This window comes from Kryptolebias marmoratus, linkage group LG14 (genome assembly GCF_001649575.2).
Source record: "Kryptolebias marmoratus isolate JLee-2015 linkage group LG14, ASM164957v2, whole genome shotgun sequence".
Taxonomy (NCBI): Eukaryota; Metazoa; Chordata; class Actinopteri; order Cyprinodontiformes; family Rivulidae; genus Kryptolebias; species Kryptolebias marmoratus.
The window spans coordinates 1375929-1395679 of NC_051443.1; the positions used below are offsets into that span (position 1 = coordinate 1375929).

Consider the following 19751-nt stretch of genomic DNA (forward strand, 5'->3'; position numbering starts at 1 on the left):
GTATGCTCCTGTGTTTCTGAGTAAACATAGGGTCAAAGTTCTTTTTTTTAGCTCATCCTTCCTATTGTGTCTTTCTCTTCCAAACTGCAAAAGGTAGCGCGAGTGTCTTGCGAATGACCTGAACTCCTGTTTAACCCATGTCTGTAACGTATGTCCTTCTCCTGAACAGAGTGTTCTTAACTGCATTTCGTTCTGCACTGCATTTCTGATGTTGTGTGTGAATGACAATAAAGCTGATTCTGATTCTGATATTGGGTGTGTAATTAAAAATTAAAACACAAATGATTGAACCTATTTCAACAAACAAGACAGCCTGGGAAACTTTCCTGCAAATGTTCATAGCGATTGGAAAAAGTGGTTCTAACTTACTAGCATTTAGCTGTTTAAAGAACTTAAAATAAATTTGAGACAGAAAAGGTTTGATTTAAACAGAAGAGCATTTTGAGTAAATGTTAGCTCAGTAGGACAAATGTGCAATTTTTAAATATTTATTGTAGTGCATCATCCACAAGCCACACCCACTTTTGCCTCTCATTACAATATTGGATGGGACAACTTGGGTTGTGGTTCTACCCAAATGTATAAAATTTGGTGAAAATCAGCACGGACAGCAACAAAAGCATTAAACGTCTAAGGCAGTGGTTCCCAATCCCCCCTAGGGGGGTCGCAGTGCCATTGCGGGAGGGTTGCGAGATGGATGAATGTTATGAATGTTATTGTAATCCATAGGCGGAGGGGGGGCAGAAGAAAATCTTTAGAACCACTGGTGTAAGGGGTGAATGTGACAACACAGTGAACAGGATTTCAGTTCAGTTTGAGCAAAGAAGCAGTTGAAAAAAGTTGTTTTAGAAATAATTGTACAAAAACATGATTCTGCATGATACAGGTTTTCTAAATTTGAAACTTTTGACATTTTGGACTATCGCTGTTACAATTAACCAGAAGTAGAAATGTATTTCTACTTACAGATAGTAGAAACTAGATGGTAGATACTAGGGAATATAATCTGCCCACAGGGACGTGTTAAACTCAGGTGTGTCCTGTAATCAGCATCACTGGTGTCTTCAGTCCTGGAATCAGTCAGTCTGTCTGATTAAAGGGTGAAGAGTAGTCACAGGGCTGTTTGGTATCATGGTGTGTAACACACTGAACATGGAGCACAAAAAGCTGAGGACAGAGATGTCTCAGGAGCTTAGAAAGAAAATAATTGAGCAGCACGTTCAAGGTAAAGACTATAAGACCATCTCCAAGCAGCCTGATGTTCCTCTGACTACAGCTGCTCAGATTATTCAGAAGTTTAAGGTCCACAGGACTGGAGACAGCCTCCCTGGATGTGGCCAAAAGAGGAAAATTGGTGAACAATTGAAGGAATAGATCAAACAAATGTTAACCAAGAAACCAAAAATAACTTCCAAATTAGTGTCAGATCACACCGTCCATCACTGTTTGAGTCATCACTGTTAAAAGCAAAAAAACCAGTGAAACTAGAGTTTTGCAAAATGCAAAATGCATATTGACAAAATACAAAGCTCAAGTCTTTGAAATGGGACAAAACTGGAGCTTTGTGGCAACAAGTCCCATCAGCTCCATGTTCACAGACCTAACAATGAAGCCTACAAAGAAAAGAGCACCGTACCTACAGTGAAACACGGAGGAGGCTCGGTTCTGTTCTGAGGCTGCGCTGCTGCATCTGGAACAGGGTGTCTTGTACATACATGTACAGCAGGAGTGGGGAATTTTTTCTCTTTCTGAACCCATGAAATTTTCAGAAAGTTACCGTTATAAATGCATAAAACCACAGTTTGGCAAATATGTAGTTTGTTTTTAGCAGTTGCTGCTTTTTAAAACCCAAAAGAATATCATAATAAAACCTCAACGAAAAAAAAGAATCATGTACAGTTGACTGTACGTATATAATGCAAATTATTCTTTTCAGTTTTACCATCTTTTTGAACTTTAAAAGAAAACCTTTTTCTTTTAAATATGGACTGGTCAGATGTGGTATTTTGAAACGTATATGCAGTGGGGCTGCAGCAGCAATGATTCATTCCTTCACAAGCTCTCCCTCTGCATGAGGCTTCAGCTTCTTTACTAATAATTCACTTCACACCAAACTTGTGTAACAGAGTTAATATTGTATTGAATTCCACTTGTCATTACTTGTAATTTAGGTTCATGTGTAATGGGTGAAACAGCACCCCTCTTGGTGGTTGGCCAGGATAAATGTAGTGAACACAGGGATCTTATTGCCAGTTCATGAGAGACGAGCACGCGGTGGGTTCCCTTATTTTAACACGGGTAAAATGTTCCTTGTAAGGTGCTGTACCTGCAGTGCTGAGCCTGAGTCCTGACCAGTCTATATCCTGTTTCATGCAGATAAATCTCTCATCCTGTCTCTTGGCCATTATTTACACAACGCAGAGCAGAATTATTATTCGGAACGAGCTAAAATCGTACCCGACTACATTTAGTGAGGTAACACTTGCTCATCAAAAAGTTGTTTTTGTAACCAGATTGTTGAGCATCCAAACTTATACAAAGCACAGTGACAAACCTTTTAGCTCCTCCAGTTTAGCTCGTTTCACTGCCAGCGCCTCACCGAAACTGAACACATCTGTTTGCTTTTCATTCTGTTCCAAATCTTTCTTTTTTCAGAATATCCTTATGACAAAGTTTTGCAACAAAAACATTAAAGGGGACCATCCTATATGTCAAGGCCGGTTTAATTAGTTTTATTGAAAATAATTCTGTTGAACCAAAATTCAAAAGCAGTTATATCAGTATAGTATATCAGTGACCGTTGTGTTTTTTCTTTATTTTACCAAAGGTAAAAATACATTTGTTTTCATCTGTATGCTGTTGTGCACATATGTGTTCTTGTTTATCATTGTTCAAGTGTTTTTTGTGGTTTAGTGATTAAAGAAAAAAAAACATTTTGTTCTTACCAGTATTTCAGGCAATATGAATTTATTTAACTGATTTAGTAATTGTTCTATGCTCTGATGCCGATAACTGAGCCTTAGCTAATTTACACTAATGATCCTAAAATCTGACCTGCGTTTGAACCTTGCAGGAAATCAAAAATCCAATCTCTGAAGCTTTCTCTCTGCGTCTCAGAGGGCCCATCACCATTACCTTCCCCCTCTTTTATTGCATGAATAAAGCCAGCATGAGAGGAGCCATAAAACAAAGTGCTGCTCCTGGATAGCATCTTCTTCAGTGCATGTATGTACACAAATCAGAAGATGTCACATTTTTGTGCAGAAAGTAGCAGATTGGATGTTCAGTGTGATATTTGGAAGCCGGTGGTATCTTAAAGCCTCTTTATATCCTGCAGGAGCCTCTTCTGCAGCAGAAGTGCATAGATCCAGTCACTGTCACCTGTAATGAATCACTGGTACTCAGCGCATCTGTGCGGCATGATAAGACCCCCTACTCTCAGTGTATCTGTCCCATCACCACTAACCCAGCAAGGGAAAGAGAAGAGAAGACTTATTTTCCTTTGCCAGCTTGTTTCTGTGCTGCCTCATCAAACAGTTGCATCTCCACATCCACTAGCATTAGCATTTTTATTCACACATACAGAGTAAAGTGGACTATTCACTGGCTTGCCAACCTTCACCTATGTCCACAACAATTCCTGTTCTAAGGATATAGAAAGAGAAATTACCCCAACCTCCTGTGGAGAAGTGGTTGCAGAGACAGATGTGTAATTAAAAAACACTAATGCTTCTTCTCTTTTGCAGTGACTTTAGGAAACATCCCTTAGCAGGTGCAGCCATCTTAGTCAGAGCCAAAGAGGAGTCTAATCTGAATCATATGACACATTTACAACAGAAAAACCAACCAAACAAGGCATTCTTTGAATGAATGTATCACTCACAAGTTTTAAATTAAGACTCATGGGAGGGGACAGGGCTTTTTGCTGTTTTGGTCAGAAATTGTAAATGACATTTTGTGGGATGTATGTGTTAGGGATGACTCAGCTACTGCCACACCAAATCTTAGCTCAAATTGAGTCATAGCTATTTTTGTGTTTGCTAAGGTCACTTAGCTGCGGCAACCATCGTGAATAGGCTCGACTCTAAAAGTTAATAAGTTCTAGATGATGATTACTTTCATCATCTGTGATTACTTTCTGAAAGTTTCATCAAAGTCTACAGAGTGGTTCACGAGATATTTTATTAACACTACAGACAAACACACACACAAATCATCTGCTGTGGGCTATAAATATGACACAATTTACAGCAAAAATTACAAAACACAAATGAAATGTTAATGCCAGAAACCCATCAAATCATAAAATAAGTGCTTGTGAAGCATACTATTGTGTGCTCATTGTTTATAATACTGGATCTGGTTGTAAACTGTTGTATAAGAACTGATCATGCCTTTCACAGTGTGGAGGTCATCTAAACCCAGACAATTTTCATCTTAAATTGTTGCAGCGACATACAGAATCCAAACAGAGTGGATTTGATGTTCAGTGTTGTAGGATGAACTGACAGAGTGGAGTATCATCATCCATTCCTATTTCTACAGACTTGCGTTAGCCTCTCAGAGTTTTGTTCAGAACCAAACTGTGATGCCCTTGAGAAGCACTTCGTAATGTTTGAGGTGTTTTTCTTTTTTCAAATACGTTGCTGCACCAATACCTGCAATGTGACATGTTGGCAGAGATTTCTGCCTGACTCTGTGGCTCCTTGGCTCTTTTCCCCACTTTGTTTTTATGTTCACACTTTTACAACTCTGGTCCAATGCTTGAGTTCTGGGAAGTCACATTTGTTGCTACCTGCAGGGCACCAAACGGAAAACACAATGACTACAACGCAGCTGACAAAATCTATTACTGTTAGATGCAGAATTTTCTCTTGTGAGTTTAAAAAGTTCAACAACAAAGAAAAAAGTTTGTAGTCATTATATTTTGATACAAAAGAATTCTGGCAACAACTTGGCGTGTACAGCAGCAATAAAAACAAATACAAGTGTAAACAACATATTCTAAATATTAATTTGTTTCCAGCCAGAGACAAACTTCTTGTCTTATCTACACACTTTGTCAGTAAATTCTGATTCTGATGAACGCATTCTCACCTCTTCTTTGTTTTGTTTTTTCATAAGAAACAGACTTTAACTTGTACAGTATGTATTTATTGGGTATATGACTGTGTTGTGCATTTATTGTTCAAAACTTGTGTGTTATATGTATTACATTATCACTTTGTATACTCATTTCATGACATCATCACACACACACACTTTCTTCAAGTGGCATACTTCTGGGTTGTAACTAGTTGGTGAATAGCACCTGTGTGTCAAGGTAGGAGAGAATGTGAACCCCGGAATGCAGACTTACACAAGGAGCTTAGAAGAAAACTTAAAAGGTTTAAACAAAAATGCTGACAGGGCAGAAAAAAATAATTACAAAACAAAGAACCACAAAGAGACAAGGATGAGACCTGGGACAGAGCAGTATAGCAGCAATGAATGAGCAGAGATGAAGTGTAGCAGAGCAGAATATTTGGCCTGGGGCTGATGAGGAGGTTGGAAACAAGTGGGAACAGGTGTAGATGGGAGTGGCAGGCTTACATAGAAAAATACTGACTGAGGAAGGAATGAGATTACCATAGGGAACTGACTGAACACAGGAAGCAGAACCAAACACAAGTATAACATATCAGAAAACCTAACACAAACAAAAAAAACCTAAAATCCCTGGCTCATCACATTATGAGAGAGTTGCCCGAATGTAGCCAGGATGTTCTGCAACAGTCTTGTCACTTATGTTTGAACATGTTCAAAAATGTTGTGTCAAACATTTTCTAAATCACCACAGTTGTGGTCATCTCTAACCCATAACAGGAACTCTAGAGCTATATTTTGACACCTCCACAGAAGTTCCTCTATGACAAGACACAACCAAGGCAAATGTCCAGGTCTGAAAAATGTGCTGATGATAAATGAGTCTCCAACTAGTCTCCCAACAGATTCTACCTCTAGTATGAATGAGACTTGCTTTCTAATCCTGACTCTATGAGGTTCAGTCCAGCAGTCAGGAGCAACAAGAACTGTCATGGCCCATCCATCCATCCATCCATCCATCCATCCATCCATCCATCCATCCATCCATCCATCATCCATCCATCCATCCATCCATCCATCCATCCATCCATCCATACACAAAGCTTCTGGGAGAATGTCATTTGGACAGATTAGACAAAACTGGAGCTTTTTGTCAACAAGTCCCATCAGCTCTATGTTCACAGACCCAAAACTGAAGCATAGAAATACAGGAACACCGTGTCTACAGTATAACCTGGAGGAGGCTTGGTTCTGTTCTGAGGCTGCTTTGCTGCATCTGGACCAGGGTGTCCTGAGTCTGTTCACAGTACAATAAAATCTCAAGACTATGAAGGCATTCTGGAGTATCAGAAAACTTGGTCTCAGACAGATCATGGGTCCTCAAACAGGATAACGACCCAAAATACACAGCTAAAAACACCCAAGAATGGCCCAGACCAAAACATTGGACCATTCTAAAGTAGCTTTCTGAGCCCTGATCTAAATCCTGCTGAACATCTGTGGAAGGAACTGAAGCATGTAGTCTAAATCATGTAGTCTCCATCAATCCTGAGATAGATGGAGCAGTTTGTTCATGAGGACTGGGCCAAAATACCTGTGGACAGGAGCAGAGTTACAGAAATCACTGGACTACAGTGATTACCTCAAAAGGTTGTGTAACAAAATATTAAGAGTTCCATTTTTTTAATCACAAATAGTTTTATTTTTATTATTTTTCTCAAGCTCTGGTGAACCAAAATTCAAAAGAAATTGATTGATTTTCATTAGTTGATTTTTAGTAAATTGTTTCATATAATCACTTTACTTTTTTTCACATAATGCAATGGTAGTAATATGAAACACCCCAGAACTAAGTAGTAACAACTTGTCAAGAATCAAAATGTAAGCATGTTTATTAAAGGAAATGCAAAATTATAATAATTATTTTCTGTTTTCTCTGAATATTTTGTTTGCTGTTATTGTTTGCTTTGCTAAAACTACGATATGCCTCGTTATATTTTCTAGACTTGGGTTTTAGTTGTGAATTATCATATAACACTGTTACTTTTATTTTGGAAACACTTTAAATTTTTATTTTTGCCCCAGTAACATACATCTCCATTGTCCAATCTTACACTCTGTTAAAAAGGAAAACATATAGTTATATAAAGTAATAGATAAATTCTTTGATATTTGTTTAATTCATTCCTAAACTAGATTCAGGCTGAAAGGAGGCGAAACAGCTCCATGTGTAACATATTCTGGCCTGAAAAAAACATTAATTTAGTGGAGTTGCATCCCCCTCTCAAAAGTCTGAGAATAACTGTGTTAGTTGTTCAGGCACTTCACCATGGGTTTCTTTCTTACCAGTTGAATGATGGCAGATTTGAGGCATAAAAAAATCGAGCGAACACTGAGACTGCTGTCATGTCAGTAGAAATATGACCTTCAATAAGTGCTAAAAAAGCTGGATTATTCATCTTATAACTAGTTTGTCTAACGTCAATGGTAAATTAGACCAATTGATCCTTTTGAGGTAGTTTATGAATAAATGTTCAGCATTTTGCTTGAAGCAAAGCCTTCAATTTCAAGGCTGATGAATGTTTACAAAATTATAATCAGAAAAAGTTCTACCTTTCCAGACTTCTAGCATTTCACTGGTTGATTCAGTAAAGGAGTGATTGGTTGATTCAATCACTAGCTCTTAATTGTTCTCTGCATGTTCCAAAATGTTTTCTAACAATAACTTTCTAATGAAACATGCACCAAAAGCCCGTCTTCAACTTACACAATTAATTTATGTCTTTTGTTTGTTTTCCTCTGCAAATTTATTACATTCAGCCAGTTTTAAAAATACACATACATCCACACACCTACACACACACACACACACACACACACACACACACACACACACACACACACACACACACACACACACTTAGTTCTGTAAAACAACAAACTTTGGATAATTTTGTACTTTTACCAGTGTAGGGTACAAAAAGAGGCCATCTGCCACAAGTCTTTTTGTGCTCACTTTTCCTCACTTAAATGCTCACTCTCGCTCACTTTGTACCCACATTGTCACTTTCTAAACCCACCCTACCCACCCTACAGATGATTTTGTGTCGTGGAGTACCCTTTTGAACTAAAGATACACAGAGTTGAATCTGTTTTATTATTATTGTGTGAAAACTGAGTCAGCATTTGAACTACTGTTTTATATATATTTTTCCAATCAAACTACTGCATATTTTGTGCTATTTTAACCATTCATACATGGACATAATCATTTTTCAGGCCCAGTATCTAGGGAGGGACAGCTAGAAGGAGTGGCTTCTCACATTCTTCAAAGCATTCAATGAGCTAGGAAACAAAAACAACAACTGAACTTGGTCGAGTATGAATTGGTGACGATTCTCAGCAACTGAGGTCAACACATTGTGCAAAAAATTTGATTAGCTATAACAATAAATGTTAGAGTCTGCATGTTAGAAAAATGTCTTGTGAGCTACTGGATGGATTTTTATGAAACTCTCAAAGTAATTACTGGATGTACATCTACAACTTTGGACTCAACCCAGTTCAAAATGATGGCCACAGCCAATCGACATTAATCAACATAAAGATGGCTATATGTTAGTCCAATTTAGAAATATTTAGCTGAATTTGGTGTGATACTAGCATACAGTCCTTAACATATATTCTGAAGGTTGACCCATCTTCAAGATTTCACAATATTACATGAGATTGCACACAATTTCACTGGTAAGTCCATTCCTTCCCATCATAAGATGATTTTGTTTTAAACTCTAGCGTTAGAGTCAATAGGTAATGTGTATTCCTTTAAGGAATGTTAGGTGTTTGATGTTAATATGGGTTTATTTGTTAAATGTATCCAGTTAGGTGAAAGGAGTCCAGTTGTGGCTAAATTTGTTTTGTGGATTTGGTTCAGTCTATTGTGTAACCCTTTTCTGCTCTGTCTCTCCTTGCCCTCCCTTCTCCAGGCAGCATTGTGTATCTGGGGATGATGTTCGGAGCATTTTTTTGGGGCGGCCTGTCAGATAAGGTGGGCCGCAGACAGTGCCTGCTGATATCCTTGTCTGTCAACGGATTCTTTGCCTTCCTGTCCTCCTTTGTTCAAGGCTACAGCATGTTCCTCTTCTGCCGCATGGTGTCTGGCTTCGGGTGAGTTCACTTACCCTTTTCCTTTTCATTATTTCCCCACTGTTCATCCTTTTTGCCTCAGTGTAAATTAAACTTTGAGGCTCCCTCTTAGGATTTTCCCCATCAGCAGCCTGATCTTTCCGTTCACTGGCTCCCCAGCTGTCTTCCCTCTTTTAAAGTTAAAGCACAAGACAAGAGTTTATACTAAGTGCCTGCATCAGTCTGTCCTCAGCCCCCAGTGTGGGATGTGGGGGAGGAACAAAGCCAAAAAGAAACGTTTGCAGAAATGAACTGAGCACAGTAAATGAACATCTGCATGCTTTGATGCTGCCTGGCTGCCCACATATTTAATAAATGACTTTCCTTCCCATCTCAGCTAACTGCCAACCTGTTCAGAAAGGAAATTAAAGTTTTACCAGTGTCCATAACTTGAGCTGATGCAAAGGGGTATTTCAGAAAGCTAGTATAGTGAAAACTCAGAGTAAGTTGACCCTGAGTTTAAGGAAATGTCTGGGTTTTTGGTTCCAAAATGCAAGGTACAATAAACTTAGTGTCTTTCACCATGGTAACAGACTCTGTGAGGTAAACATTTCTCCCGGTTGCTACCAGTTCCCTCCCACCGGAAGCAAACTGTGTCCATTTGTAATCAATCCGACTAATACTGAAGCAGAATTACTTCATAATGTCTGACATCAGTAGGGTTTTTCTCATATAGATTGACTGTACTCTCATTCCAAAATTTTATTTGTTTGTTTGTACTGTATCTGTGCCTTTTATTAGATTTACTCATTTATGTCTGTCAGACTCTCTGGACGCATATATCCAGTACAACATGTGGGCTTTCCACAGATCAAAGACTGTTAATCACTTTGATATAGTTTGCAGAATTTCTTTTTTTAAATAAAACTTTTCACAATAACCAAAAAAAAAAGATAATGAATGTTTCACAATACATATTTCACATTTATTTATTTATTTTATTTTGACCTACAAGCCTAGAAATGCAACAGTGTGAATTTCAAATTTTTTTTTCAGCATTAAAACGTGGTGTTTTCAGGTTTATACATTAAATGCAATGTTGCTCTGCTCTATTGTTGTTATTACTTCCTGTAACTGGAGGACACTGCTATGACAGCAAAGGGTATAGAATACTTTGTTGGAAGGCCGTTTTATTACACTGCTTAAGTCCAGAGCAGAGGTAGGCAACCCTGGTCCTAGAGAGCCACTATCTTGCATGTTTTACTTGTTCCTCTGCTCCAACACACCTGATTTGAATCAGTGGGTCATTAACAGGTTTGTGCAGAACATGAAGAGGTGATTTAACCTCTGAATCAGGTGTGTTGGAGCAGGGAAACAAGGAAAACCTGCAGGATAGTGGCTCTCCAGGACCAGGGTTGCCTACCCCTGATCCAAAGGGACAAGGACAGTACGTGGGCAGCACAATGGTTTAGTGGTAAGTACTGTTGTCTCACAGCAAGAAGGTCCTGTGTTCAAGCCCTGGGTTGGACCTTGGGTCTTTCTGTGTGGAGTTTGCGTGTTCTCCTTGTGTTTGTTTGTGTGGATTTGCTCCAGATGCGCCGGTTTCCTCCCACAGGCTAAAAACATGCATGTTAGGCTGCCTTCAGGCCTCCCTTAAAAAAGATATCTGTGATCTCAATGGGACTTGTCTGGTTAAATAAAGTTTAATAAATAATGATTGGTTCTATACGCAACCAGAATAAGATACAATATTTGATGAAGCTGTGGCTGAACTTTACAGACATTTTGTTCCCAGCGTTAATGTATTGGCATTCACACTCATATTCAGCCAATGTGTTGAACATCCAGATGAAACTATGAGCCAGCTCTTAGCTTCAGGTGTGCCGTGTGGTTTTGGACAAATGGAAGGTTTAATAGCAAGGCCACCTGTACACTCACAACCCATTCATCCTTTATATGTTCTTAATCCATAAATAAACAATGCACTGTAGTGCTATAGCTAACTGAGTCATGCAATGATCAAGCTAATTCATTCATTTATTTCTGAACTCAGTTAAAATAAAACATTTTATAACCTACATTAAAAAAATCTGTGAGCGGGAGAGTGGGAGAGAGGGAGAGAGAGAGAATCACTACATGGAGCAGCAATTCAAAACAACAAAGTTTCAGCATCATTCTGTCCGATGAAGACTGGATCACCACTACTGGGCCTGGACCTCATTAAAGCACTGTGGATTAACATCATCAGTGGAAAAGTGACTTTAATGATACAAAAGAGGCTGGTTATAAAACTGGTCCAGTTCAGATCACCTGCCATCGCTGAAACTTCTGCACCAAAATATATGACAGCTCTTTGTTCTTTCCTTGGCTTAATCTCCTGGCTCAGCGGTTTTCTACCAAGCTATGCAACAGTGGTTGAGCCCCTGCAAGAACTACTTCAAACAAATACTCAAGCTGAACTAAAATGAACTGATGCTGTAAAAAGAATATGCAGTTAAAAGATGGACAACATATGTGTTGGAAAACAAATTTACGCTCAGAACTAATCATTAAACGCTCATCACTCTGCTGAGCACAAATGAATAAATAGAGCTGACTTGAGAATTGCACGCTGGTCAACTTGACTGATGTGTTTCCAGTTCAATATCCCGTACCAACCAGAATATTAGAACATTATAGCAGACTGTCTTTCACGTGTTCCCTTGAGAACCAGTAATACAGCTTAGGACTCTGAGCTATACTTGAGCAGAAAGTTGATTGAAGTTTCTTCTCTGCTCACTGCACTCTTACTTGTTGAATTTAAAGCTGAAAGTGAAGACTGTCCTAACATACAAAATAGCAATAAATCCTCCATTCAGGATAGCTTAAATTGTAGAAGCTCTTTCTAGAAGAGGTCAAACCTTACTTCCTTGTGCGTCATGAACTGGCTTCAGAGTCACCACTGATATCCAGAAGAAAATGTTTCGTAGTTCCCAAGTTTTTGCAAGAAAAGTTTGTGCACCTGGATCATTAAGGACACCATTGTGTTGTTTGCATTAAAGAACGCCTTGGATAACTTTACCGGTGGCCACATTTGGACAATTTGGTATACACAGTCCTGTCATGAACCATCTGTCAGGCATGTGACACAGCCACTCATGGTTTACCTGCCCTATTACAACCTTTCAAGTTTCCAGAGGTTTTTTTTTTTTCAACACTGCTGTCAACATTGTGGGTTCATTTGAACATCGAACTTACAAATGCAAGCTTGAGAAGTTGTGAAAAGTTGAAGAGAATGCAGATGAAGTCTAAGCTTGTTTCCTGGGTGCTGGACTACCTGGCTGCAAGCCCACAGAGGCTCTAAAACTGTGTGTCTGACACTGTTCTTATCAGTACAGGGGCTCCACAGCGAACAGTTCTGACACCCTTCCTATACTGAAAAAAATATCAATGTCATGATTGTCTATGTCTTGGTTCTTTGCTTTAGTTTTGGCTTTTGGTTTTCTGTTCCCTTGTCACTATTCACCTCCCCAGTACTTTTCCAGTCACATCTGCCACGCCCATCTCCACCTGTCAGTAATCATTCTCACTCACCTGTGCCCATTTACCTCATTATCCTCAGTCTTTAAGAACCGGTCACTTTTCATCACTCCTCACTGGATCATTCCGCTTTGTCTGCTTGTTTCTCGTTCCTCGCCTTGTCATGCCTTGCTTCTTGTTTTTAGATTTTGTTAGTGTTAGTTTTGCTGCCACGCCAGGCTTTTGTTTGTTTATTTAGGATTGCAGTCAAGGCCCCGATCCATCAATCCATCTCCCACTTCATGTTTCCATCACTAGTGAACAGGACTCCCAGAAACTTGAACTCCTCTATCTGAGGCTCATGCCTGACCTGGAGGGTCTCACAAAGTGAGATAGACATCTACTATTGATTACTTTTTGGATTCAAGATGGCCGCCACTGCAAGGCAATTTTAGCAAACACAAAAATGACTAGAAGATAGTCAGTTGTATTAATATTGTCCTAAACATTGGATTGTTAGATTGTTGAGACGGATTCAATTCACTTTAATTCATTTATTAAGCGTTAAGTCAAAACAAAGGTCATCTCAGGGCACTGTACAAAAACACAAACACAAACACAAACATACATTATGAAAAGTCAATTAGTGAAGGCTGTCTATTTAAGAAAGCCAGTAGATTGCATTGAATCTTCACTTCATTGCAGTCTCTCATTGTGAGCAAGCAAGACTTATCCCTAATTCATATTCTGAGTGTTAACTGATCACAGTGTTTAAAACTTTCCCATTAACTGTTGAAATGAACTCATTTTGCAAAATATTTTAAGAACCACAGAGTGGATTTTATCGAAACTTTCAGAAACTCATTGTGTCTACATGAACAACTGATTAACTTTTTGTATCAACCCAATTAAAGATGGCTTCCACAGCCTCACTGACATCAGCAAACACAGAAATGGCTATAAGTCTGTCAATTGAACAGATATTAAGCTAAAATATGGGTTGATAGTAACTGAGCATCATCTACTAACACATATTTCAACCACAACAAATTGTGCAACACATTTGCGTAAAACCTTGGCAATAATTGTTAAACTGAACACTTTTTGTCTGTTAGTAAAATATACCATTAAATACTGGACACATTTCAGTGAATCTCAGAAAGTAATGATTGGTTGTTCATCTACAGTCAACCCATATAAAAATGACAGCCAGAGCTAATCAACCTTAGCTGTTGTTGCTGTCATTGAATGAATGCTGCTTATTTCTTTAAGTGTCTTCTTACCTCATTACTTTGATACCATAAGGGGTCTTAGCAAAACAAGAGAAAAAGCCTTTTAAAGTTACATTTGGACGAAATGCAAAATATGTTTCTATAATTATTTGCTAAAATAACTGTGATGTCTCAACAAATAAGTTATACAGGGAGCAGTTGGTTGATGAAGGAAAAGTCCTTTATGAAAAATGGGTTTGGCAACCAGGTTCAATTAAACTTGCCCCATTTAAAACTGTGCATTATGGACTTCTCTGTCCAGAAACAGAAAGAGAGTGGCTGCGCTGACTATTTCCATTTTCCATGTTTTCATGGATGAACTTTTAGCACGTGGAGGCAGTACTGTAGAAATCAGAATGTCACAGTTGGTTGCTCAAGTGAGCCAGTTTGAAATGTAACACTTGGATGAGAAGCACATATCAGGTTTTAAATACACACAAGCTTTCATATAAATTAAAAAGTGTAGATACTATATAACCTTTTTCTGTCACAGTCGAAGAAACAGAACCCAAATGCAGAACTAAATTAAAGGCCTAGCATCAATTGAAGGACTGCATATTGCCTGCTGTCTTTCTTGCAACTTTATGTTGAGAAATAACGAGTTTATGGCTATTTTAGTCAAATCTTGAAAATGATATTAAATGTAATCTCATGCAATATTGCAATATCTCACGGGATCTGTTTGCTGCTAGAATATGTTCTGTAAATGACTGTCAGCCACTACCACACCAAATTCTTTTAGCTCAATAGCTGTAAAAGGTATAGTTATTTTTGTGTAGACTAAGGTCAGTTGGCTGCAGCAGCCATCTTGACATGGCTACTCCAAAGGTTAATCAGTTGTAGAGGTACATCCAATGATTACTTTCTGAAAGTCTTTTGAAATCTGTCCTGTGGTTTTAGATATTTTGCTAACAGACACAAAATGTTGACTTCTAAAGTTAATACCAAGGTTATAAGCAAAGATGTTGTGCAATGCATTGTGCACAAATTAGGTGTTGTGAATGATAGAGCAGTGGAAGTTGCTCAACCCACTTGTCCCACATCGTCCTGATAGCTTTCAGACACATCCTCATCTAATTCACTGATCAAAGATAAGTTCAGGGCTGTCATATTTTTATTTCTGATGCTCATTTTGTGAAGCTCTGACAGTGACTACGTCACATGTGTCTGCAGGGTGTAATGTTTTTAGGACTTCTTTGCAGAGATTATTTATGTTTCCCCCCTCCCCTGCTGAGTGTCCACTCAGTGTGGGTTTTATTTACCCACAGGAACAGAAAAAACTCATAACAACCTGCATTTCCACAGTTTATTAGTGAGGTAAAGAGGATAGGGAGAGGGTGTGCATCTCTGTATGTGTTTGAGGTGAAATATGTCTCACAGTTGCAAAGAAACAAAAAGTATAAGACATTTTTGACCCTTTTTACCCTTCATTTTGACTGCTGGGTCAAATTGACCCATCATTCTTCTGAATGATGTTTAGCTCCTGACTTGAAACTAAATTTACAGGATTGGTGGAGCTGTGCCGATTGTCTTCTCGTACTTTGCGGAGGTGTTGGCCCGAGAGAAGCGAGGAGAACATCTGAGCTGGCTGTGCATGTTCTGGATGATCGGAGGAATTTACGCCTCGGCCATGGCCTGGGCTATCATCCCACACTATGGTGAGTGACACATCCTACCTGATATACCACTATCAGAGTGTCTCCCAAATCTTAGAGTGAAGAATACTTGAGCTTTCTGTTTTCTTGAAATTTCATATCTAAACACTAACTGTAAATCTTGTCAGTGATGAAAATGTTACACAATTTATGAATCAGATTTGTATTATTAAATAAACTAAAAGAAACTTAAAAAAATTGTTTAGAAAGGTAAAACAATCTAACTTGCAAAATCTTGTGGAACATGAAAACGACAAGCGCAAACCTCCACCATAGCGTGAATAAAAAGTAGTCCAATCGTGATCCAGACCACCACCCAAATTTAATGAACTGTTTCTTGTACCATGTAGACAGACACAAACAAATCAAAGGACACCACTGAAAATATAACCTCCTCGGCAGAGGTAATGTTGTGTGTTTGGTTGTGTCTGTTGGATTGTTTGTCTGCCTGTTTGCAAGATTACTCAGAAAATTATGAACAGATTTTTATGACATTTTCAGGTAATGTCAAACATGGTACAAAGAACAATCTGGTCACTGTTAAGGTCACAGATCAGCCCGTGCTCTAAGTCTGCAACTGTATAACATGAATAGTAAACTCCACAGCTGGACACCCCTTAGGTTAAGGGTGATCACAATTGATTTCAAGATCATGGGGTCAAAGTCACAGGTAACCCCTTTGTTAAAAATCTGTCAGCTTTTTTGTTTTATTTAATAAACCAAGTTTTAATATGTGAAGATGAGTTTGTGTTCTGTGTTCATTTCCCTCAAACCTGATAGCAACATTCTTTAGTATTCACCAATTTTTCTTCTAGCCATTTCCACATTCTTGTGACGCTCTCCTTGACCCTAACCAAACTTTATACATTTTTACCTGGCAGGAATTTCTCAGATTACTTCAGGATGCAGCATCAAGTCTTACATCTGCCCTAGGTTATTTCCACAATCATAACCATAGTTTAGGCATGAGGCCCATGAAAGTTCAAATGCTCAACAACCAAGCCACGCTGGTGCAAATGGGCTTCATGAAATGGATACGCTGCCACCATGCTCCCCCACACTCTATCCAGGACCTCAGATCACTGCCAGCACAATGATAAATCAACACCACCTTGCTACATTAGTTTTTTTTCACGCTCAGAACCATTGTAGACATATAACACTTAGGCATAGTGCATATAAATTGGCAATTTTGACAATTACAATAAAATCCTGCTTCAATAACAAAGTTAAAACTGATTTCTACAAAGTGATGTTAATTTATTAAAAAATATAATGTAAAATAAGTGATTGCATAATTATTCATTCTCTTTAAAGTGACTTTCTTAATTCAACAGAAGTCCAGGCACTTGGTGCTCGTAGTCTCACAATTAGTGAAATAGGAATCACCTGGGGGAAGTGGATGAGTCCCAAATAATTGCAGTAAAAGAACACCTGGGTCTGGAATGTCTATTCACTAGTTAATCAATACTACTGGCTACCATTACACCATTAAGACAAAAGAATACTTCAAGCAACTCAGTGAAAAGATTATTGAATGTACAGTACAAGTCAGAGAAAGGATACAGAAGGATTTCCAAAGTCCTACACATTACCAGCAGTTCTGTTAAATCCATCATCAAGAAATGGAAAAAAAAAGGATGTGTACACCTACCAAGAACAAGCTGTCCTCAAAAACTGAGTGACCATGCCAGCTAGAAGATGGTGTGAGAGGACACCAAGCGGAGTTTCCCCCAGTGTATTATAAGCCTGGTGGGCCGCCAGGCTAAGCTCTTCTTATTTATTGTAAAATAAACGTTTTTTTCCAACGCAAGGTCACCACGCGAGTGCGCGCGCCAACAGTGACGCAATCGTGCTGTCCCTGCTTCTGCACGAATGCCCAGCACGGTGTCGCTTTGCGTGGTCGTGCACCTCCCAATTTTTGTAACTTCGCGAACCGAGCCGCGCTCTATTCAAAATGAGTGATTTCAGTGCTCTAGCTGTGCTGGTTCACCTGTATCAGCATTTCTATGATCCCTCTATGAGAGATCACAAAGATAATCAAATGGCTCAAAACTCACGGAAGGAGATTACTGCTGCAGCTGATAAAAAGGAGTGTTTATACACCACAATGGTTAGTTACTTTACAAGACCGAATACAGTGCTAATTTATCCTTGTTTACCAATAAAATGATGCTATTAAATTCATCATTAGACATGTTTTGTTTTGTTGTTCCATGTAGTGATCCAACATGCAGCCTGTGCCACAAAAAGCACAGTACAGTACAGCATCTGTCTGTTTGTCAGAGTTCTCTGTTGTTATTCATTGGCCTGGAAGTGAGACGTGTGTTGGTGCTTTGTTTGCACTTTTTCATTTATGTTAATTTAATTTATTTGTAAATGTGACTTAAATTAGGATTCAAATTAGGTGCAAACAATTTTTGTTTTAAAAAACTATCAAAAGTGCCTTTTTATAAAACTGTAGTTGTGTAAACATTTGACACAAATATCTTACAATATCACATAATAAATAGCCATATTTTCAACTTTTCTGTCAACCTTAATCTTTTTTTTTTTACTCAATCACGGTCAGCTGGCAATCGGCCACCTAGCACCAGGCTTAGCCTCTTTTCTGGGGGAAACCCTGCCAAGACACCTGTGAGCACCTGTGAGCACTTTAAGGGAGTCCAAACCTCAGCAGGTGAGATGAAGAAGATTGAGCTACAACAACGGTTGTCCAGATTCTTCACCAGTCTGAGCTTCATGTGAGAGTGGCAAAGAGAAAGCCTCTGTTGACAAAAAAAAACTCATTAAATCTCAACTAGAATTTGACAAGTGGTATGTAGAAGACATTGTCAAGTGGAAGAAAGATCTGTGGTTCAATATGGGATCAACACAGGGGAACACAAGAGATTTCAAAACAACAGGAGAATACAGAAAGAAACATCAATAAAACTGAACAGAGTAAATGATAAGTGCCCATAATCACAGACCCTGACCAAAGGAGGTCCTTAAATTTATCTTGACCAGACATCACACAAATATTTTTTATCCAGTCAACAGTTCCAAGTAAATTTAGTCAAGAGTGACATTTTACAAAGCCAACCTGTGTTCAGGACAGCCCTTCAACGACAGCAGAACTAACCTAACCTTTTAACCTGAAAATGACATCTATTAATCTTTCATTGAGGAGTTTCTTTAATTTTTTGTCTTCAAAAATATTTGTTAATTGTTGCCTTAAGATGAGTTTCTGTGATTAAGTGGTTTTGTGTATCTTTAGATAAGCAATTAAGACTTTCGTGGCTTTGTCAATTCTCCTTAGACTTGTCAATACCAAACAGAAAACACTCAGCAATTAGTTATTGAGCAAGCCAAATGTATTGTTCCAAACTAGTATTCTGAAAACCTCTTGCACGTTGATGGTTTTTTAACCTTCAGTTATTCAGCTGCTTAGTGGTATATTTATTTTATGATTTTTTTCCTCAATTTTCACATCTTTTAGACTTTGTCTTGAAAAGGGCACTTGTAAAATTTTGGCTTCTGTGAGGATCTGGGGTTTGGCTCCACCTTCTGGGTGGTGCCACTAATCATTGTCCACAGGTGTTCCTCATACCACTGACGAGACCATACTGGATTTAAGCAGCAGGCTGTGATCACATCTTCGCTGGAGCATCGAACCTACTGGGTTAGATTCTCCGCCTTAGCGTCTAACCTGAGACCTTGCTCCTTGTGTTAACTACGTTCTCTGTTTGTACCTACGTCCTAGGTTTTTGCCACGCCACGTCTACGGATATTAAAGACTACTTACCTGACACCCTTCGGATACTTACCTTCCTGGAACTGGCTCGTCACGCCTGGAACTTCTGGGACTCCTGGAACCGCTCCTCCTCTCCTCGACGCCGCATTTAACTCCTGGATCTGTAAGCAAACCAAAAGACACCATTACCAACTTCTCACCACCGTCTGGATCTAGACTCGTACCCGAGACTCACCCAGCTCTCCTTCTCTTGCAGACTCTCCGGAAACCGCCCAGTGTACATAGCTTTCACCCTGTAAATAAAATCACTTACCTTTACATCCGTCTCCGTGTTTGGTCTTGGTCTCGCTCTCTGGACAGTATCCCCTGGTTTATGACATA

The 19751-nt window shown here is 38.9% G+C and overlaps 1 protein-coding gene across 2 annotated transcripts in view; it reads left to right on the forward strand.

The window, feature by feature from the left end:
* Nucleotides 1–19751, forward strand: part of LOC108244756 (synaptic vesicle glycoprotein 2C) — a 152048-nt gene that overhangs the window by 52754 nt on the left and 79543 nt on the right. For both annotated transcript variants that reach the window (XM_017431198.3, XM_025009351.2), the window contains 2 exons: nucleotides 9072–9252; nucleotides 15486–15637. In XM_017431198.3, coding sequence (XP_017286687.1) covers nucleotides 9072–9252; nucleotides 15486–15637 — 333 coding nt within the window. The remainder of the gene's footprint in view (nucleotides 1–9071; nucleotides 9253–15485; nucleotides 15638–19751) is intronic.